We start from the raw sequence: 23,949 nt of genomic DNA on the forward strand, positions 1-23,949 counted from the left end.
GGACATTATTCTCATAAGCATGTAGTAGTTGTCTTTACAATAATGTGGAGGATTTTACTTTCCAAAATGTCAAAACAATTCACATACTTCCTATGTGAATTCAACACTCCTCTAATTGAGAGTTGGGGACTTTATTTCTCCCACTTAACTGTAAGAAATTTCTGACAATACAAAAAGTGATGCTCTGGGGCAGTGGTCGGCAAACCACTCTTTGGCCCCTTGAGTGTGGCTCTTCCACAAAATACCACGGCCTGGGCAGGTCTATTTTGAAGAAGTGGCATTAGAAGTTTAAGTTTAAAAAATTTGGCTCTCAAAACACATTTCAATTGTTGTACTGTTGATATTTAGCTCTGTTGACTAATGAGTTTGCCGACCACTGCGTCTGGGGTGTTCAAAGACAAATTTAAAAGCTATCCAGTGTCAGTCTAATTATTTTAGAACCTATGCCCAAGCCATGCAGGGCAGTTAGATAAGGTTCTGGCTGATGGCTCCAGCTTAGGTCCCAGTTGACAGCCCGCATAACCACCACACATGTGAGTAAAGAAACCTTTAATATTTAAATATGAATTCAAAAACAAATATTACTAAAATAAGAGTGATTTGTGAGAACTATTATTTTAGTATTATTTATTTAGATGTTAAAATTAAAAGTTATAATTTAAAAATATCAAATGAGCAAATAATTTAAAAAACAATAAATTAAAATAAAAAGTTTACAAAATTCCATTGTTTACAAGGGAGAATTTTGATGCAAGAGCAAAAATGAAACTAAATAGTGCTTTTGGAATTGGGGTTTCCACTTAAAATAGGAAAATTTAAATAAGTAACGTAGGTATCTTGAGCTTAAAATTTTAAAATGAAAACTATGAATATTTGTACTTTTGAAATTGTTTGATAACTGTAAAAATGTTTTAAAACCACTCTCTTGTATGTAAGATTAACACTTACATTTGAAATATCATTGCAGACATTACCATTCTGACATGGTATTAATGAACACTTCTTGTCATCAATTTCACAGTCTTGATTGAGAAATCCTTCTGCACATTCACAAATGTAAGCAGAGCTTTCATTTTGGCAAATTCCTCTTTTCCAACAAAACCAAGAAACCCAATGTCCCACTGACTCTTCACAGAATGGACCTTAAAAGATCACACACAAAAATAAAATATGAACATAGATATATAGTATAACTTATTATAGAAAAAGTTTCTAGAATTCATGGAAACTTTACAAAGAATTTAGTAGTATAATTTATATATCATAGTATTAATCAATTTCAAATAAATAATTCAATAACTTTTGCAAATAATTGTACTCTGCAACCATCAGCACTATCCAGTTTTAGCACATTTTCATGACCCAAAGATGAGCTCTTAGTTCCCAACTCCAGTCCTAGACACCATTAATCATACTATCTCTATAGATTTGCTTTTTCTGGGCATTACATGATCAGAATGGTACAATATGTTGTCTTTTGTGATTGCCTTCTTTTGCTTATCATAAAAAATTTGAGGAGTTTTTAGGTTGTATCATGTATCAGTACTTTGTTGGTTTTACTGCCAAAGAGAATTCACATTGTATTCAACATTTTGCTTACCCATTCATCAGTTAATGAAACTTTGGCTTGATTACAATTTGTACTTGTTATTGAGATACTAGAGGTCCAGTGCACAAAATTCATGCACGGGGTTGGGGTGGGGGGGGTTGTGTGTGTCCCTCAGCCCAGCCTGCACCCTCTCCAATCTGGGACTCCTTGAGGGATGTCTGACTGCCCGTTTAGGCCCTATCCGGTGGGATGGGGCCTAAATGGGCAGTCAGACATCCCTTTCACAATCCAAGACTGCTGGCTGCCAACTGCTCACCTGCCTGCCTGCCTGATTGCTCCTAACTGCTTCTGCCTGCCAGCCTGATCACCCCCTAACCACTCCTCTGCCAGCCTGATCAATGCCTAACTGCTCCCCTGCCGGCCCGATTGGCCCTAACTGCCCTCCCCTGCAGTTCTGGTCCCCCCCCAACTGCCCTCCCCTGCAGGCCTGGGTCCCCCCCCCCCCAACTGTCCTCCCCTGCAGGCCTGGTTGTCCCCAACTATCTTCTCCTGCAGGCCTGGTCCCCCACAACTGCCCTCCCCTGCTGGCCCGGTCACCCCTAACTACCCTCCCCTACAGGCTGGATTGCCCCCAACTGCCATCCCTTGCAGGCCTGGTCCCTCCCAACTGCCCTCCCCTGCTGGCCATCTTGTGGTGGCCATCTTGTGTCCACATGGGGGCGTCCATCTTGTGTCCACATGGGGGTGGCCATCTTGTGTGTTGGAGTGATGGTCAATTTGCATATTACCTCTTTATTATATAGGATAACTGACATTTAATATTATATGAGTTTCAGGTGTACAACTTAATGATGTAAATATTAAGAAATGAGAATAAGTTCAGTTAACATTCATTATCATGCATAATAACAATGTTTTTCTTGTGATGAGAACTTTAAGATTTACTTTTTATCAACTAACTTTTATAAGTAATGAATTCACACACAAATATGTGTGTGGATATATATTTTATATATCTTGGACAGATGCCTAGTGCTAGAATTGCTGAGGTGTATGGTACATTTTTATATTACATTTTAAGAAATTACCAGATTATTTTGCAAAGTGACTGTGCCATTTTAAATTCACACCAGCAATGCATACAATATCCTATTTCTCTACATTTTTGCTAACATTTGATATTGTCTATCTTCTTTTTTATAATAATTCTAGTGGGTGTGAAATAGTACTTCCTTGTGGTTTCAATATGCATTTCCATAAGACTAACAATTCCGAGTATCGTCTCATATGTTCATGATACATTTGTACATCCTCTTTAACAAAATGTCTGTTCAAATGTTAGACTATTTTAAATTGTGTTCTTTATTTATTTACTATTGAGTAGTGAGTATTCTTTGTATATTCTGAATATAATTCCATATGATATATGTGTCCTGAAAATATTTTCCCCTTGTCTTACTTTGCCTTGCCTTTTCTAGTCATTTTCTAAGTTGGTGACTTTTGGATAGAAAGTTTTCATTTAATTCCAAATTACCAATGAACTTAATTTTATTAAGTTCAATTTGTAACATTTCTTTCACATAGCTTTATCATGCTTTTGGTGTATATCAAAAAAAGCTTTGACGAACAATGGTCATAAAGATTTTCTTTTATATTTTATTAGAAATTTTATAATTTAAGCTCTTATATTTATATATCTGATGTGTTTGAGTTAATTTGGTATAGTATGAGATAAGGATATGTTATTTCCTATGCACATATATGTGAATGTTTGAAATTATATATATAAATTTCTTTACATGTTGATATACAATTGTCCCAACAAAATGTTTTGAAAATACTTTTCCATCCATTTAATTTACTCTTTCACTATTGTGAAAATCAACTGACCAACCTATCCTCTATACCTATATACTTATCCATATGCAATAATACACTATCTGGATAAATGGAATTTGTTATTTCATTTGAGGTTGGGAAGCCATCTAACTGTTTTCCTTTTTTCTTTGCAGTTCCATGCAAAGTCTTGTATGCATTTGTGAATTTCTATACAAAAGCCAGCAGGAATATTGATAGGGATTTCAATGAATCAATAAATAAAATTAGGAAGAATTACCATATTAATAGTATGGAGTTCTAATCAATGAATATGCAATATCTCCCCATTTGTTTAGATTTTTTTTTTCATGTCTCTCACTAATCTTTTGTAGTTGTCAGTTAAACTTTTGCATTTAATGAATTAAACTGATACCTAAGCATTTTGTTGATTTGATACTATTGTAAGGGAAATTATTTTAACTTTACTTTTGAAATTTTGTTGCTCAGATATAGAAATACAATTACCTTCTTTATATTATCTTGTATCATGCAGGTTTTATAAACTCAATTATTACTCCAAAGTTCTTTTTTTTTTTTTTTTTGATTCCTTAGGATTTTCTACATATGAGATTATGGCACTTGTTAATAAAGATGGTTTTACTTCCCCTTCTTCAGTCAGTATTTTCTTATACCTTTTGTTCCCCACTAGCAAACAGTCTGGAACATTCTGAATAATGTTGACTAGACATAGTGAAAGTGGCTATCATGATCTTGTTCTCATTCTTAGGGGCAAATCTTCCAGCCTGAATTCACTTGTGTGATGTTAACAGGACAATTGCCAGAGATGCTTTTGATCAGGTTGCAAGTTTTGTTCTCTTTATAATCTCTATAGAGCTTTATACTAAACTAGCAGCCCAATGCACAAAATTTGTGTAAGGGGCTTGGCCCTCACAGCCCCTCACAGCCTCAGCAGGCCCTCGCAGCTGCCTAGGGTTCAGCCCCGGCTTCATGGGGAAGATCTGGAAGGATGTCCAGATGGTCGTCCTACTGTTTGGTCTAATTAGCACATTAGCTTTTGATTATATAGAATGTGTGCTGGATTTTATCAAATGTGTTTTCTGCATCTAGTAAGATCATTTGGTTTTGTCCTTCATGCTAATAATATGGTCTATTATATTAATTAATTTTCAGATGTTAAAGCAATCTTGCATTCTTGCAAAAAAAATCCCACTTTGTCAGAGTACAAAATGTTTTACACATTATTTAGTTTGGTGGGCTCATATCTTGAAGTTTTAAAATGTTTATTCATAAGTGATATTGTGTTTTAGTTTTCTTATCTTGTGCCTTTGTTGGTTTTGGTATAAAAATATAGTGGCTTCATAAAATGTGTCATCTTCTATATTTTTATGAGATTTATACTAATCCTTTAAATATTTGGTAGGTCTGTGTAGATTTTCTATTTCTTCTTGAGACAGTTTAGTACCTTGCACCTTTCCAAGAATTTGTCTAGTTCACTTAAATGGTCTAATTTGTTGGCATATGTTTTTTATATTTTTTTCCATAATATCCTTTTCATTTATGAATGGTCATTAATGATATTCTCACTTTAAATCATGGCTTTGTTAATTTGTGTCTTCTTTTGTTTTTTTCTTGGTTAGTCTAACTAAAGATATGTAAATTTTGTTTTTCTCAAATACAAGACCTTGTTTCATCAAATTTTCTCCTCAGTTTTAATGATTTTTGCTCTAATCTTACCATTTCCTTTCCTGGGGGCCCAGTTTGCTCTTCTTTTTCTAGTCATTTAAGATAAAAACATAGGATATTGATTTGAGAACTTTTTCTTTTTTTAATGTAGGAATTTAGAACTACAAATTACACATCCTTCTAAGCATTGATTTAGCTACATGTCATAAATTTTTATATGTTGTGTGTATATGTATTCAGTTGCCATCTCTTCTTTAACTCAGATTATTTTAGAAATTGGTTTAGTTTCCAAATATATGAAGGTTTCTCAAAAATGTTCTTTTAATATCTAATTTAATTCCATTAGGAATGGAGAGCATATATTGTGCACTTTTAATTTATTTGGATCTATTGTGACTTGTTTCACAGCCATGGCTATTTGGTTATATACTGTCTATCACTGGAGTTGAGTAAGTGGATGTTTGGCACTTGATGCAATGTGACGGTGAGTGCCTCCTCAACGCTGTGCCCTGGCAAAGTCACTTGCCTCTGGCTAGTCCCCATCTTAATCCTGTGAATAGAATAAAGTAGTGATATTGGGCCCGAGTCTGGAGTTTTACTGCAGTTTTTATAAAAGGTGGATCAACATGTTTCATTGAAAGGTTGAGAGGCATTAGTCAGATTGTGTTCAACATGTTCTCATTAGGCACATCAAAGTGACTCTAAAATACACCTGAAGTAGTGACCTGACTACTCTTGTCATGTCTGTTAACTCCTGAGTTTCAAAAGGAAAATGTGCTCTTTGAGTTATCGGTAGCCTAAGTAGGGATTTAGACAATTTATCTGTGTGTGCTGAGGAGAACTGAATGGGGAAATATCTGACTTCCTGCTAAAAATGACAGCTTGTCCTCCAGAAATTATCTACAGAAGTTTGTTTTAAAGACTTTGTATCCAAGTTCATAAACTTATCAACCAATTCACTATTTAACCCTAAGCTCACAAGTATACATGTTTATTGGGGGGGGGGGCGGGAACACAGGTTATGTAAAACTCATTCATTGTTATGTGAATAGAAGCATCAAGAAAATTTAGCAACAAAGAATTCAATTAATTAGCAATAGCATACAAGCCAAAACAAGCCCCACTTAAAAGATATGCTGTTAATTGAAGTTTGAATTGTGTGCTAAATTCTAAACCATAAAGACACAAAGGCAGCATAAAATGTTGAGTGACTGCATCATTGGCATTATTGTATTAAAATAATTCAATCTCTAATTTTAGGGTATTAGTACATGAATAACTATTTTGATCACACAAAGAAGAATGGATGTTTCTCAATGTTGTGATGTACTAGCATAATATCTTATTAGATCATTAAATATAGAGAATGACATTCAATTATATTAAGGGAAAATGATAGTAAGAAATTGTTTGAATAATCCTATTTTATTTGTATGTAATGCTTGACATTTCTATAGCACTTACATCTACACTTTTTTATAAAACCCTTAAGGCAAACCTTGAAACTATAAAAGGCAATTATTATCCAGTTTTATATTTGTATGTTCTTTAAAGTAAGAAGCTAGTTTTACTAGAGGTTAAGTGACTTGAAACATATCACACAACTGGTTAATTAATGCCAGGTTAATAATAAAAATTTGTGCATCCCACATAATCCTATTATAACTCCATACTCTTTTCATTTCATCAAAGGCCACAATATTAGTTCTGTAAAAACGGTAGAAGACTAAAATGTAATTTTATTGTTAGCATAAGTACTCTAGGATAAACCAGTATGTGGTCCTGCATCATATGTAGAAAATAAAAAAGACACAAATAAATAATATATTGCTTTGGCTTCTATAAATAAACAAACATTCTCCCAATGTAGAAATATATAGAAATATACCTTTGTGGATATTTTCATGGCATTTTCCAAAGTATTCCATAGAACAAAATAGTAAAATGTGCATTTTTTTAGCATTTATTTAGAAATAACTCACATAAAGTTGCAAAGATAGTATTATGAGATTCTAGGTACAGTTACACCTTATAAAACCATAATATAATATCAAAACTAGGAAATCAACATTAGTAAATATGTGGATATAGTTCTTTGCCATTTTATCATATGTTTAGATTCAGGTAAGCACCACCTCTATTAAAATAGAGAACTATTTCATCATCATAAAGATTTCCTTATCCCATTATATTTTTATTCATCTCTTCTCCCCTAACATTTTTATACACTAGCAACCATTATTTTCTTCTCCATTATTATTATTATTATTTTATTATTATTATTTTTACTTATGATGCCCTTGAAAAAAAATCTAAGTTCTCATGGACTTTTACTCTGAGAAATTAAAAGGAAACTTGGTGCAAAGTAGCATGGGACAGGGGCACAGAATCAAAATGACCAGAAATGATACATCAAATAGAGAAGAAGGAGGCAACAACCAGATAGCTAGCTGTTACTTCTCTAGTGACAAACAGATTGGATTTGGGAAACTGCAGCAGAGACAGTCAAGCTCACCTCCTTTTTCAAAGTCTACCTGAGCTTCCTTTATATGTCCTACATGTTCTAGCTAATGGTGTCTTAGTAGAAATTCTGGGTGTCCAGTCAGGCCAAAGCCTCTTAGTGCTAATACCCATTCTTCCATCTCTCACTCTTGCACTGGATGCCTGGAAATCATAGGTTCTACTTAGTTTATGTGAAATATTCCAGCAGACTGGATTCTTGAGTCATTACTTGGAAAAAATCTATAATGCAAATATACCAGGCATTTGATGACTGTTGTGTAAGAAAAACATTGAGTTACACTGAATTAATTAGCAATTAGGTTTAGCAAGGGAGATTTAAATAGCCATTGCTAGTGATGTTTCTAAAGAGTGGTGGGAATAAACATTTATTTGCATGGGGCCAAGAGGGAATGAGAAAAATGTGTGGCTGTTCAAAGTGTAGTCCCTGAACCACAAGCATCAAGGTTTCACTGACATCTCATTAGACATGCAGAATTTCAAACCCCACTCCAGACTTACTGCAGGAGAACAATTTTAACAAGATTCCTAATGATTTCTATAAAATTGTAGTTTGTGAAGCACTGATCTAAATATCTCTTTTAAGTTTTACTTTATAAAGATCAACAATGTGAAGTAACAACTAAAGAGGTTTCTAGAGGTTGTCAGAGTATGTTTGTGAATAAGTGGGATGAATTGATCAAGGAGGGAAAAGTGATAATCTAGGCAAGAAAAAAGATAGTTTCTAGAATAATGTTGCATAGGTGAGAGAAAAGCATGTGATCCTGTCCACAGGTAGAAGGATTAGCTGCAGCTAGGAGGAATCAATACAACAGGAGAGAAGACTGAGCTATATGGGTATAGGTCAGTGGTATGCAGGTAGTTCTCTTGCTGCATTAGTATTGAAATGGGAAAGAAAAAACTCAATTGGAGTCTGATGAAAGGGGTGGAGGTTTTAGAAAAGATAGGTATGAAATTGTTGTCAAGAATATTGAAAAAATAGCCAAAACTGGTTTGGCTCAGTGGATAGAGCGTCGGCCTGCGGACTGAAGGGTCCCAGGTTCGATTCCGGTAAGGGGCATGTGCCTTGGTTGCGGGCACATCCCCAGTAGGGGGTGTGCAAGAGGCAGCTGATTGATGTTTCTTTCTCATCGATGTTTCTGGCTTTCTATCCCTCTCTCTTCCTCTCTGTAAAAAAATCAATAATAAAAAAAAGAATATTGAAAAAATAATGTAAAAATTTTAAGAAGTTACTAAGATTTCAGGTCAATTTCTATGATTTTTAAAATTAGTTAATTGCATTTAATATGAGACCAGGAAGCAAAAAAAAAAAAATTCAGGTGTTTATGCACAGGTGTGGAATATGTAGAGACACATATAAAAGGGCTGGAATTTTACAGAAAGGGAATATAATGGAGAGAGGCAGTGATAAGAAAATTGAGGGCATGGGAAAGTAGTATAATGATGGAACATATACTTTGATTGCATAAGATGGAAATGATGTCATAAGGAGTTAAGAAACAGTAAAAATCTGATAGGCTCAAAGTATTTGGTTCTGTAAAAAGTAAGGAATTAATATCATTTGTAATCCTAGAAGTAATGAGAAATGTAGAGAAGGGTTGTAGTCCTGGAGTAGAATGCTTTAAAATAATGGTGATACTGCTCTTATCAGTACAGTACCATTTTTTATAGTGAGGGAATGTATGACATAAGTCAATAAGAGGCCATTTTTAAGAAGGTGGTCATGATGAAATAACAATTTTCCAGGTATAAGTAATGTAGTATAAGCCCAGATAGTTTAGTTTTTCTTTTCTGTAATGCCAGTGCCTAACTTAAGCTTTGATCATGAGGCAGCCACTTCTGCATACACACATTGCCAACCACACAAGTAGTTAAAGAAGCAGGCCACCTCTCCCTCTCACTGAGGCTCTTTTGTTTTTGAGAACTTGTATGATTTTGATAAGAAACCATTTTGGCCACTTGTTTTTCATTTCCACAGGCTTTAAATTCCTGTTCTATTGTTTTAAATTCACCAGTAAAGAGTGAGCCCAAGAATCTACTCCCAACTCCAATAGAAGCAAAATCCCATAGGCCTGCACTCCATGCATCATGCATGCTGCTCTCTCTTGCTACCTGAGGCCTGGCCCAGGTGTGCTATGTGATTTCAGGATATTGGAAGTCATAAATCTTTGCTTTTACAAAGATTCCTTATGGTTATCACTAGAGGGCATCTTTTAATCATAGTAACATCAAGGGCCAGTCCAACCACAACATTGGTTATTGATAGGTTGAGACCTACACAACACAAGCACATATTTTTAAATCAAAAAAGAAATAAAAGTATTGCATACCCACATAACCATATACAAATAACACTCAAATGATTTAAACTAAGATATTTAAGCAGACATCCTATTAAAGCATCTAAGTAAATTTTACTTTAATAATGGGACTTCTATAAAACAAACTGCCTTTGCTATCCTAACAAGGTGCATATATCTTTAAAATATCACAGTAAATGAAAGATCACTTTAGACTGCTATGTTTTATTATAATTTCAGTACATTCTTCTTTTGGTCAATCCTTTAATGATGTATCAATAATTTCTAAAACAATTCTGTATAAAATAATGCACTGCAGTTAGTCAAACATTTTATTCACATAGCTTCGTTTTAGTTTACTTTCACGTAAAATGAAGCTATTGCACTCGAAGGATAAGCAACACAAAGACATCGCCACGTTAGAGAGTAATTTGCCTTTCATTCCTATGGGAAGAGAAAGAAATGGTTGCTAGGAGCTTTGCTCAAGGACTGGAAAAGTGAAATAAGCAGCAAACACTGGAAAATTAAAGAAAGACAACTAACTGTGACTAATGTTTGATTACAGTTTTAAGACTTTGTCAAAATGAAAAATTGCTTCAAAATATAAAAAAGATATTTGATACAATATTTAATATGCACCTATATTAAAAATGATTGTATTTCAGAAAAAAATGAAGTGACTATTTGGAGTTATTTATTTTAATACACCTTAACAAATGACATTTTAGAACACATTCTCATGTTATTCAATTTCAACCATGCATGGTTAGACATTGTAACAGTTAAAAATCTTAACTTCATTAAGTTCCTAATGTGCGGCTCTCAGGACTCTGCTCCTTTACTCAAATTAGCAGGATCGAGCCCACAGCCTATTGTAAGGAGATGAATACCTAATATTTTCCTTTACAGCAGGAAACAACACTTTTAAAAAAATATATTTTTTTATTGATTTCAGAGAGGAAGGGAAACTGAAAGAGCGATAGAAACATCAGTGATGAGAGAGAATCATTGATTGGCTGTCCCCTACATGTCCCCTACTGGGGACTGAGCCCACAACCTGAGTATGTGCCCTGACCAGGAATCAAACTGTGACCTCCTGGTTCATAGGTTGACACTCAACCACTGAGCCACACCAGCCAGGCAAATAGTAATTATTTTAGACTTTGTGGGCCACAGGGTCCCTTGAACTACTCCGCTCTGTTACTGCTTCATGAAAGCAGCTGTGGACTATATGTAAACACATGGGAATGGCATCTTAGTTTGCTTTATTTCTATGATTAAAAACAGAAGACAGTTCTTTAAAATACTTTATCAGTATTAACCTAGCAATTTTATGAATTATATATTGTCATTATGCCCATTGATATAGTCTGAATGTTTGTGTCTCCCCAGAATTCCCATGTTGAAATCCTGCCTCCAAAGTGATGCTATTAGGAGACAAGGGCCTATGAGAGGTAATTAGGATTGGAGGAGGTATGAATCTAGAGACCTCATAAATGGGATTAAAATAAGTGAAATAAACCAGTGAGAGAAAGAAAAATACCATATGATCTTATGGATATATAGAATCTAATGAACAAAATAAACTGATGAAGAAATAGGAAACAGGGGCATGGATATATGCATCAGACTGACAGCTGTTGGTGGGGATTAGATGAAAGAAGGTGAAGAGATCAGACAAAGAACATATATGAATCACCCACAGACACAGACAACAATGTGGTGATGGCCAGAGGGAAGAGGAGGTGGGGACTGGGTGGGGAAAGGGAAAATGGGGATATCTGTAATAGTGTCAACAATAAAAGTAAAGGTGAAAAAAAGACTAAGTTCAGTTCATTCTTACTAAAATTACTTAGAAAATTTATGAATTATAATGTCACATCAAAGAAAGGATAATGCAGTTGAATGGTTTTAAGAATGGTCCTAAGCCCTACCTCATACCTTACAAAAATAGTCATTATTCAGTCACATTGTATTATTTAAAGGTGGAGTGTAAACCAATAAGAATTTTAGAAATAAGATTTCTTAAACGTGATGAAAGTCATTAAAGTTTCATTAAAAATAAGAACATCTTATTCAAAGAGACCATTCAGAAAATACAGAGTACATTGGGAGCTAGGAGCGCCTACAAATTAATAAAACATATGTAAATTACATATATGATATATAAGAACATGTTATACAAAACTATATATAAAATGCTGAATAAACATTGAGTCTTATTAGTAAACGTAGGTATAAAAATTAAATCAAAATTAAATGCTGCCTTATACTTGCCCCAGTGGCTGAAATAAAAATAGGTGATAGGCAGAGCGGAGTGTGCATATAGAGTAAAGGGAAGTTTCATACATTGCTAATAGGAGTGTAAATTACATTCCCTTTGGAAATAATGTGTTATTATTTACCAACATTTAATGGATATATAAATCATGACTATAAAGTCCATATATGTATGTAAACATTTTTTGTTTACATAAATGCATATATGTATGTATTATCCTCAAAAAGGAGCATAAGAGACAAATACAGAAAGCATCATTCACAATAGGCACAAACTGGAAATTGCCTAAACTATGTTCATCATCATTAGATTATATAATTTTGATATTTTTATACTATAAAAAAATCCCACAACCATGTGTTTAGCTAAAGCTAAAGTGAACAATAATATAGATGAGACTCGCAAACATAACATAAACTCTAAAAATATAGACAGAATAGAGAACATACTATAAAATCCCATTCATATACTATGCAACTGAAGGAAAACAACACAATTATAAAAATTCAGGAAAGTGTTTATCTTTGGGAGGAAGGGATGGGAGATAATTACAGGGAAAGAGTTAGGAAGAGGATTTCTGGGATGCTGGCAATATCTTGATCAATGCTGCATTTATGTGGGATTTTCTTTGTGAAAACTTTGTATTCAAAAAGGTAAATGTAATTCAAAAGTATGAGTGATTAAGTCCATGCACAAAATTAAAAGGCACATACCTGGTTAAAAATAACTTCTATTATATATGACAGGAATAAGTTCTTCCTTGTTTCTAGGTTTTGCTTATGTCATTGGAAATCACATGTTAGCTAACCTCAGAGTCACTGGAGGGCTTATTAAAACTGATAGCTGGGACCCATTTCCAAAGCTCATGATTCACTGGGTCTGCTTTTTATACCAAATATTGAGAATTTTTATTTTCAACAATTCCCTGGTGATGTTTATGTTGTTGGTATGGGGCCACAGGTTATAAACCACTGACATTTTCTATTCTCTTAGAAATGTACTTTCCTCCATCCTTGAAGTCACCTGACTAACTCACTCTTACCTTTATTCCAGTTCCAGCAAGGCTGAAAATAGAAGGTTTCCCTGACCCAAAACACAATTATTAACTTTAGAGGACCCTCTTTTGTACTTCGTATTTCCCTTAGAAATTTATCTATGTGTTTTATCTCTGTCTAGGTTTCTAATTTATCCACTATATCTGGCATTCTTTAGAGTTTATTTTATCCTTTAGAATGTTTAATTATGTACGTTGAATATTAAAAAATCCCATCAAGTTCTCAGTTTCTGAATGGTTTGACATGTTTTCTTTTCAGTTCCTATGATTCTTATCTTTAGTTCTCCCCATCTTAAAGCCAAATTTAACCCCATTTTTCTTAGTGTGCCCGCCCCCCTCCCACTTTCCTTTTATATCCCTAATGTGATAGATTTAGGATAAAACTTGTGTCCCAACAGCCTCCTGCTTCACTAACTCAGCCAAAGACCACAAAGGTGTTCTATTCTATATGTGACACTTGTACTGGCCTTCCTCCTGGTGGGTGTACCTTTCCTCTCACTACGCTGCCAGAAGATTAACAATCCATTGCCCTCCTTTCTTGATGCCTTTACCAATTTTCCTTCTATTTTCTTCATCCCTTTTCCTCATCTAAACTTGCTCTTAAGACATTTCTGATGGTCTGTGAATTATCTCATTATTTTCTGTACTCTAGTTTTGCTTTCCACAAAAGCACTTTCAAAGAAAATAAATCTCTCTCATATGTTTTCACCCTCTGCTTTTAGAAACATCACTTCCTTTACCAAATCCTTTCTCCTCTCCTTTCTGGGCCACCAAAATCTGTTTTTAATACACAATAATAAATGCATGCAATCATCCTCTTGTTCTTAAAATAGTTTTCCATGTTTAATAAAGAGTTTGTGGTTTATATTTGATCAAATCCATATCTTTTTAAAAGATTTTTTATTTACATTTGGAGAGAAAGAGAGAGAGAGACATTGCTGTGAGAGCACAACACTGATTGGCTGTCTCCTGCTTTCCCCCTACTGGGGATTGAGCCCTGACCTGGAATGGAACCTGCAACCTTTCAGTGCACCTGATGACGGCCAGCCAACTGAGCCACACCAGCCAGGGCCAAATCTACATCTTTCCATCCATCAGTACAGAAATACACTTTTTAAAGAATAAGTTTTGGGGATTCATATCTTAAATTTATAAAAGTTTTGAAATGTTGTTTCTATCACAGACATACTCAAATACTCTAGTATTCAGATGATATGTTATCTATTAATTTAGGCATGTATATGTAATGTATCCCTCACCTCTGTCTGAGATGGTAGAAATATGTCTTCAATTACCCTCACATGTAGAAGCTATCCTATCTAATAAAAGAGTAATATGCTAATTAACCATCACTCTGCTACACCCACAAGCCATGCCCACCAGCCAATCAGGAACAAGTATGCAAATTAACCCAACCAAGATGGCTGTGGCCACAGAGCGAGCAGGAGGCTTGGATTTCTCCAGCAATGGAGGAAGCCAAGCTTTCCACACACCTGGCGGGCCCAGGACTCCACTCAAGGCTACAAAGTTTCAATTATAGAATATAAATAAATCCCAACAAAAATGGTGGCAGCCACAGAGCTGGAGAGAGCAGGAGGCTTGGGTTGCCCCTGGCGATGGAGGAAGCCAAGCTCCCGCAGCCCTGGCCTGCCTTGGCCTCTGCTACAAAGTTTCAATTATAGAAGATAAATAAATCCCAGATACCAGGGCCTCTGCTTGGGTTGCCAGGGAGCGTGGCCAGCCTGCAAACCACCACAGGCCCCTCGCCAGGCTGCCCCATGCCCCAAGGGAATCCCGACCCTGATCCAGGACACCCTTCAGGTTAAACCAGCTGGCCCCCACCCGTGCCCCAGGCTTCTATCCTATCTAATAAAAGAGTAATATGCAAATTGACTATCACTCCAACACACAAGATGGCTGCCCCCATGTGGACACAAGATGGCCGCCACAAGATGGCCAGCAGGAGAGGGCAGTTGGGAGGAACCAGGCCTGCAAGGGAGGGCAGTTGTGGGCGATCAGGCCAGCAGGGGAGGGCAGTTGAGAGGGACGAGGCCTGCAAGGCAGGGCAGTTGGGGGCGATCAAGCCTGCAGGGGTGGGCAGTTAGGGGAGACCAGGCTGGCAGAGGAGGGAAGTTGGGGGTGACTGGGCCTGCAGGGAAGGGCAGTTCGGAGGGACCTAGGCCTGCAGGGGAGAACAGTTGGGAGGGACCAGGCCTGCAGGAGAGGACAGTTAGGCATCAATCAGGCTGGCTGGGGAGTGGTTTGAGGGTGATCAGGCTGGCAGGCAGAAGCGGTTTGGGGTAATCAGGAATGCAGGCAGGTCAGCAGTTGGGAGCCAGCAGTCCTGGATTGTGAGAGGGATGTCCGACTGCCCGTTTAGGCCCGATCCCGGTAGGATCGGGCCTAAACGGGCAGTCGGACATCCCTTGAGGGGTCCCAGATTGGAGAGGGTACAGACTGGGCTGAGGGACACACACCCCTGTGCATGAATTTTGTGCACCAGGCCTCTAGTTATTAATAAAAGCAGGGAAGCTTTTTCTGCCTTTCAAAATTCAAATGCATATAAACTGTTACTCTACCTTTTCCAGTCAAATGAAATTCATGCCATGGAGGTTAATCATAAATTTGAAAAAGAGGTTATTTTTCTTTTTCTTTTTCTTTTTTTTTTTTTTTTTTTTTTTTGGTATCTTGTATCTAAGATAGTTATTCTAGACATTTATAACCAATGAAAATTGAATGGGTAATGTAATTAAACATGCAATTCAATTATGAAACTCTCCTTTCACCAATTGTCTTAGTCCTTTGCAAAGCCTTTATTGCATAAATGTATATTTGATTACAAAGGTAATGTTGAATGCTGTGGTTAGTTATTCTTTCAAAAGGGCAGGAAAACATTATTTTTATATATGAATAATGACTGAAAGTGATACAATAAAAAACCTTGAATTGCAAATTAATCTGCCCTATATATGTTCTCAGTGAGAACATTTTATATAATTAATTTTAGGCTAAACTAGTTTAATTTATTAAGTTTGAAATATGAATTAAAGAAGAGTAGAAAAACTAAATAAAATAAAAGGTATGAAATATTTTAACTTGCCAAAATTTAATTATAGAAGTTATTGGGCTCTGACATTTATACTGACCAGTTCTTATAAGATATATCTTTGCCCTTATTCATCTTTTAAAATTGTCTGATTTATTATTTTGAATGTTTGTTTTCACATTTTATTTTCTCCCCCAATTTCTGCTAGATTCCTCAAATATAAATTGTATACTACTTTTTTTGATGTTATGGAGGGTGGTGAGGTGATAATTCTAACTTTATGTTTATATTTAAAATACATACATATATATTTTTTCAAGCTTGGAATATTTTTTTAAATTCTTTATTGTTTAAAGTATTACATATAGTATTGCATATGTCTCATTTTCCTCCCATTGACTCTCTCCGGGCATCCCCCACTCCCCAGCACATGCCCTTACCCCCTAGAGTGTGTATCCATTGGTTATGCTTATAAAATATCTTTTTAATTTACTTTTACTTTAAATATTCCTTTCTTAACTCATTTGGCTCCATTTAAATTTTTTGTTAGCCACTAAGTCAGCTTTCTTTTTTAGGTATGATTTCACCATATTATCTCTACACTGTATTTTATAAAAATCATATCTGTTTAACTTATTGGGTCAAAATGTTTATACTATTTGAAATTTCTCTCTTTCTCTAGGTATTTTTCCCACATTAATGTCTCTTCTTTACTCCTGTAAGTGAAAATTGTAGTTGCTCTTTTGTAATCGAACTTCTCAGAGGGTCCATGCTGTTATAGAGTTTCTATTTCTTACAACTGCATGGTTATCAATAATCATTTCTAAATAAAAAAAATTAAATATTCTCACACTGAATATAGCATTTTACTAAACATGCATAATGAACAAATGTATAAGAGTCTAGCAGCAAAGAATACTACTAATTTAATTGACCACAACAGGATATTAATGAAACAAAATATTATAGGATCATCTTATTCAATGCTGGAAAAACATTTTTAATAAAATTCCACATGCTCTGACTCTAATCACCAGAAGATTCCAAATTATAGGGACATTTCTAAACCTGATACTGGATATTCACTAATAATCAACAACACATCATTTTGAATGGTGAAGCATTATAAACATTTTCTTTTCCAATCAGGAACATGAGAAGGAAGACTGCAATCAATGCATCTCTCTTCAATGTTGTACTAAAGGACTCAAACAGAACAATGTGATGATAAAAAAAAGAAAAGAAAGAACAAGAGAACAAATGATGTTACGATTGTCTGTTCAGTCCTTCCCAACACTTTTCATCTCAGGATACACAGAAATTGCTAAAGGAATCAGATCAATATCTTGCCACAATTGTAACCCATTTGTGACACAGCAGTGCTCCACCATTGTCTGTTTCATGCTTCCCAGCACTTTTCATCTCAGGGGATACATAGAAATTGCTAAAGGAATAGGATCAATATCCTACCACAATTGTAACCCATTCTCATTTTTGACACAGCAGTGTTCCACTACAATGGTTGGGAGACCCTATTCTATATAGTATACCCATGTAGTAAAACACAATCTTTTGAGAAAAAAAGTGTTCATCAAGTTTGCTGGATAAAATATCAGCACATGAAGCAGAAATTCCTTATATAAATTTAGCAAATAATTCAAAAAATATTTTCAAACAATTGTAAAGCAATATAGTGATAATTACAAATATTTCTTACAAAATAAAAAATAAATAAATGTAGAAGTAGAGAGGGTTATAATATTTAATATTGACAGAAAGTATTCTCCTAAATATAATCTACAAATATAATCTCCTAAATATAATCTACAAATTTAATAAAATTCTATTTAAATACCTACAACCTGATACTCAACGGCAGAGTCAAGAATACCCAAGAAAGCTTTGTATTAAGCAAGAATAGAGACAGATCTTATCGGCTATTTATAGATGTAAACTTTATATATCTACAGTAATTAAGAAATTATGATATTTTGGTGTAAGATTGATTAAAGATCAATGGCAGAATAGAAAGCCTGAGTAATCTTGAAATAAGGGTGAGAATACAGTTCCATTTGTCTTTTAAGCAATTTTTCAGATCTGTATATTAGTCTAGGCCCGTGGTCGGCAAACTGCGGCTCGCAAGCCACATGCGGCTCTTTGGCCCCTTGAGTGTGGCTCTTCCACAAAATACCACAGCCTAGGAGAGTCTATTTTGAAGAAGTGGCATTAGAAGAAGTTTAAGTTTAAAAAATTTGGCTCTCAAAAGAAATTTCAATCGTTGTACTATTGATATTTGGCTCTGTCATTTGGTTAAAGTGTGAAATGTTTCCACCTGGCTGTAATGAGTTTGCCAACCACTGGTCTAGGCTGATGTCTCCCAAACATTCCTCAGTACAATAGGAGTGTTCTATGGATATAGGTTCCCAAGATAAAATGTGATTAAAATGTTTCCTAGATTCAATAACATACCCTATCTTGGAGATTTACAACACATGCTAGTATATAAACAACTTGGAAGTCCTTAAGTAAAATAAAACTTTTGACTTTTATTCAATACATTTTCTAAACTTTTCAGGAAATGAACATTCCCCTCATTGAGAATATATATATATATATATATATATATATATATATATATATATATTTCAGAGAATAGAGTTTGAGAAATATGATATAGAAGATATGCATTCTTATGATGTCTTTTACTTTATGGCTCACATGTAATTTTCTCTACTCTCAAATGAGCCTTTCCCACTTCTCCTAAAACCCTCATTGAGCTGATACATAAAGCTAAAAGCTCTGATTTATTAACAATATGTACTTGTGCACTGGAAGCACTTATATCTTTTAAAAATTATTCAAAAGATTTAATGATATTATTTTATACTGGTGGCCCAGTACACGAATTCATTCACATTAAAAGGAAATTAGAATATTTTAATATCGCAATTTGCCCTTTCTCTATGATAGAAGTGTCAACCAAATTCTCGATCGACAATGACAGATCAAAACACACACGTGCGATTGGAGCCAGCCAGAGCTTTATATGTATCACACATGCGCGAGTCAACTTATCCTTTTATAGATATAGAACAAACTTGCTTAATTAGACCTGCTTTCTGATTTAGTTAAACGTTTTCCCAGCCCAGTGAAGCACCCTAACTTCTCTTTCAGGTAATTGTCAGCAACACAAAAGTAAATGTCAACATGAAGCAGATTATTATTGTAGATCACACAGGGAGAACAAAGGGTAAAATATTTAAGTGCAGCAGTATTTGACTATATTCTGCACAGTGAGAAAACCTGAAGTCATTTTCCAGGACCACCATTTCTTTCTTCTTTTAAGTTGGGTCAACTTTCCAAGCTTTCTACATCTCCATTTTCTGGCTAATGAAAAGAAAATCCACTGAGTCTCTCCTCTTCCTACTCCAGGACTTCTGTGAGGATCAAATGAGAGGAGGCACAGGAAAACGCTTCACAGACATTTGGTTAAAGTGTGAAATGTTTCCACCTGGCTGTAAAGCAAGTCGTGTTCCTGGGCTGAAGTAACTGCAAGGAGGCTAATCGTCGCTAGGGAGAGGAAACCAAGTGTTGCTACGTGACGTCATTACCCAACGCCCACAGTGACCATTTCAAGGCTGGGCTGGACTGTGGGCCGCATTTTGCACCATGAGGTCTCTGCAGCGTCAGCTGAGATTTGGTGGGCTGTTGCTCCGGGATGGTGGCAGGGCCTGTGTCCCACTTGGGGAAAGCCAAATGTTGCTTTGTGGGCACCAGGTCCGCCATGCTGTTTCATGTCATGGTAGCTCCTGCATTGAGCCTCTGCCCCCTGGTGGTCAGTGTGCATCACAGCAACCAGTCATTCCAGCGTTTGGTTGATTTGCATATTAGGGTTTTATTATATAGGAATCCTTGCTTCACCAGGAAGATAGATAACTGTCTAATGGACAATCCTTTTTCACCTATGTAACTCCAAAATATATAAAGTGTTTAACATATTTTATGAATAAATACATGCTTTTAAAATAATGGTAATATTAATTGATTAAGTTACTAATTAATATGTTTCATTTTTTGAGCCTAGGAGCAGTATGAAAGGTGTCCTTTGCTGATCACATTTTTGCCTCATGCCAATTTTATTTGTATTTGTGAGTGTCAATGTTTAATACTCACATAGCTTAATATTAGATTTTATAAGATTTATTCATTGTTCACTATTCTTTAGCATATATATTTTTAAATGTATTATCACATTCAACATTTACATTTGTGTAAAAACCTTTTAATTTTTAACATTTTCACTCTATATTTTGACACTATGTATTTGTTACTGATCTTTTTTATGTAAGGAAGTCCATGAAGAGATTTCTTCAAATTACTAAAATTCTTATTTGGAAATATACTATGAAAGTACCCTATTTTAAAAATCATGAATACAGTGCAATGAAATAAAAAAGAAAAACTAAATTAATTTAGTCCTTCAACTGTTCTGTGTTGGCAGATCATAACTGTGTAAATTGTGGCATGCTTTACATATTTTGAAAAATTACATTGCTATTATAATGCATAATATTTTGAGGAGCACTATTTTTTCCCCCTTAAGACTATTTAAACATGATGTCTGTGAAATAGTAAAGTAAGCAAAATACATACATTCATACATATATAGAAAGGTGAAACTGGAAGGAATTAAATGTGCATCTAGCCCAAATTATCTTGTTTGTAGAGAGAAGGGCACTGAAACCAAGAAAAATGAATTGACCTTTGCAAAAACATTCAGAAATGCTATTTCATGAATCCTGCTCAGGCCTTCTAAGGAATGATCTAGCAAGGCCAAGACAAAAGTCATATATGAAGCGGTTGAAATTGATTTCTGGGAGAACTGATTATAATTTCCTCATAAAGGCTCTCACTGAGATTTTTTCTCTTATGTGACAGAATTCACAGTAAAATACTACTATTTTGTAACAGAAAACCTGGTTTATTTTCTTTATATTATTTTGTTTCATTTTTCCATGCTTTTTGATAGGGATTTGTCAATCTTTCCCATGAGACTGACAGCTCTGTCAACACAGGTATCCCAACTCTCTTGTTCTCCACTATACCTCTATGACCAGTGCCTGGAACAAACATGATAGAAACTCAATAAATAATTAAATAAATTAATGAAGGAATAAGAATGACAATACACTCAGTGCTAATTTGGTTTTTCTTAAATTTATCATCTATACTAATAAAAGGGTAATATGCAAATTGGTCACGATGCCCTCACAGTAACAATCGAACAGCAGGCTGCGTGGGGCGACCAGGCCGTCAGGGGGGGTAGTGAGGGGTGACCAAATAACTGAGCAGCAGGCTGCATGGGACGACCAGGCCGGCAGTGGGGGCAGTGAGGGGTGACTAGCCAGCAGAGGGGGGAAGTGCAGGGCAACTAGGCAGGCAGGGAGGGCAGTTGGCGGTGAACAGGCCAGCAGGGGGTGGCAGTTGGGGGCTACCAGGCCGGCAGGGAGGCAGTTTGGGGTGACCAGGCCAGCAGGGGGGGGGCAGTTAGGGGAGATCAGGCTGGCAGGCAGAGGCAGTTACGGGTGAACAGGCTGGCAGGGGGGGGGGTAGTTATAGGCGATCAGGCAGGCAGGCAGGTGAGCAGTTAGGAGCCAGTGGTCCCAGACTGTGAAAGGGATGTCCCAGATTGGAGAGGGTCTAGGCTGGGCTGTGGGGACTCCCTCCCCCCGTGCACGAATTTTGTGCATCGGGCCTCTAGTTAAAATATAATTAAGCATGCATATGTATTTTTTTTTCTTAAAACCATGAACAGCATTGTGATTTCTTCTTAATCCTATAAGACTATAATTTGCCCAATCATGAAAGCCCCTGTTTATGGGACAGCTTAACTCAGTATTTCTCAGTGTGATTCATAAAACACCTGACCTAAATATCTATATCTTACTATAAAGTGTCAAATTACTCAGTCCCATCTCTGACCTATTAATTTCGATTATCAGGTTTGGGTTATATGGGCTGAGAAATCTAAATTTTGAAAAAATTCTTATAAATTCTAAAGTTTAAGAACTTAGGTTATTTATTTATCTTTGAAAAAGTTATTTATGACTTCATGCTGATAAAAATTACTGTTTTACATTGCTTGTGAAAATGAATACAAGAATATGTATGTTCCCTTACTATTAATATTGTCTAAATTAAATATTGACTCTGAGGTTAATCCTCAAGTTAATTTCTGAAAGATTTTTCTTATATTCATAGGATCAGAAGGCATTTTAAATAATTAATCTAAGCTACAGAAAAAAAAGTAATACCAAAAGTAATAATAGATTTTAGTAATATTCATACAAGTAAGGGTTCATATGTCTGGGTCTGAAATTTAAATAAATGCAACTTAATTAGAAGGCCACTAATTCTATGCATATTACTGAAAATTGTATTGAAGCTTTTCAGATATACATATTCTCATTGTAAATTAGAGTCACAATTCTTTAATATATTCTCTATATGCATGTTTTTAATTTCAGATCCTACTGTTAAAGTTTGTCTTAAATACATTTTCATACAATTAATTTTGGCTTTGAGGATTTGAAATGAAGAAACTACTTTTGATTTTAAACAGGTATGGGGTGGATTTCAGAATAAACCTATCTAATTTAGAGATTATTTAATTTATTTTATTTCTTCTTCACAAGAAAGGAGATTATATAAAAAGAACATTCACAAGTGGGATTAAGTGGGATTTATTTTTGCCACAAAGGCTACTCACATGAAGAGAGCTAAATGCTGTGCAGCTTAGTGAAAAGGTTGATTTGAAGAGGAGGCTGGGTTTTAACCCTCTCAGACACTAAACTAGCTGATTTTAAGCAAATTACTGAATAATTCTGACTCTTTTTTTCAGTCTATAGATAAAAATAATAATAATACCACTTAGTAACATCATAGTAAGTTTTGAAGGAGATACTTTAAGAAATGTGCATAATACCTATTTCTGGTATTAACATAAACATTTTTATGGTATCAAGAAAATTTTATGAAATATTCTCTATGATTCTCGTATATTGAGGAAAATATTTTGCTAAGTGGACCACCTTAATTCTCCTATGTTAGGATTCTCTACTCTAATCAAGATTAATATTTTAGTATATTTTATTTCAAACTATAAAATTTTCAGCTTTTGAGCCTATTAGACCATCTTTCCCAATCTCTTTGTTTCAAAGCAAAGAGACAACATATATAAAATATCAAAATATATAAACTATTTGATTACATTTGTATTGAGATGCAAGAATATCTATATATATAAAAGCCTAAGTGACCGTTCAACTGTTTGACCAGTAGCCATGAAGTGCACTGACCACCAGGCATGGAAACATGAAACAGAATGATGGATCTCAGAGGGAAGAGGGTAGGGGGGAGAGTGGGAAGAGATTAACCGAAGATTTTATATGCATACTAGAGGCCCAGTGCATGAATTCTTGCACTGATGGGGGCCCTTGGCCTGGCCTGCGGGGATCGGGCCAAAACCAGCAGTCCAACATCCCCTAGGGCAGTGGTCGGCAAACTGCGTCTCGCAAGCCACATACTCAATTCTACCTCACTTTTTCTGTCTTCTCTGGTTCATTGCCTGTCTACACCTAAGGCCTTATCCTACTTAACAATATATGTTGTACATAT

General features: G+C 35.4%; 1 protein-coding gene across 1 annotated transcript in view; it reads right to left on the reverse strand.

Annotated features, from left to right (window-relative positions):
• The window catches only part of EYS (eyes shut homolog), a 1,391,558-nt gene that overhangs the window by 1,320,834 nt on the left and 46,775 nt on the right, over positions 1-23,949 (reverse strand). Inside the window, 1 exon segment of the mRNA XM_054722350.1 lies at positions 949-1,142. Coding sequence (XP_054578325.1) covers positions 949-1,142 — 194 coding nt within the window.

The sequence above is a fragment of the Eptesicus fuscus genome, chromosome 10 (genome assembly GCF_027574615.1).
Source record: "Eptesicus fuscus isolate TK198812 chromosome 10, DD_ASM_mEF_20220401, whole genome shotgun sequence".
NCBI lineage: Eukaryota > Metazoa > Chordata > Mammalia > Chiroptera > Vespertilionidae > Eptesicus > Eptesicus fuscus.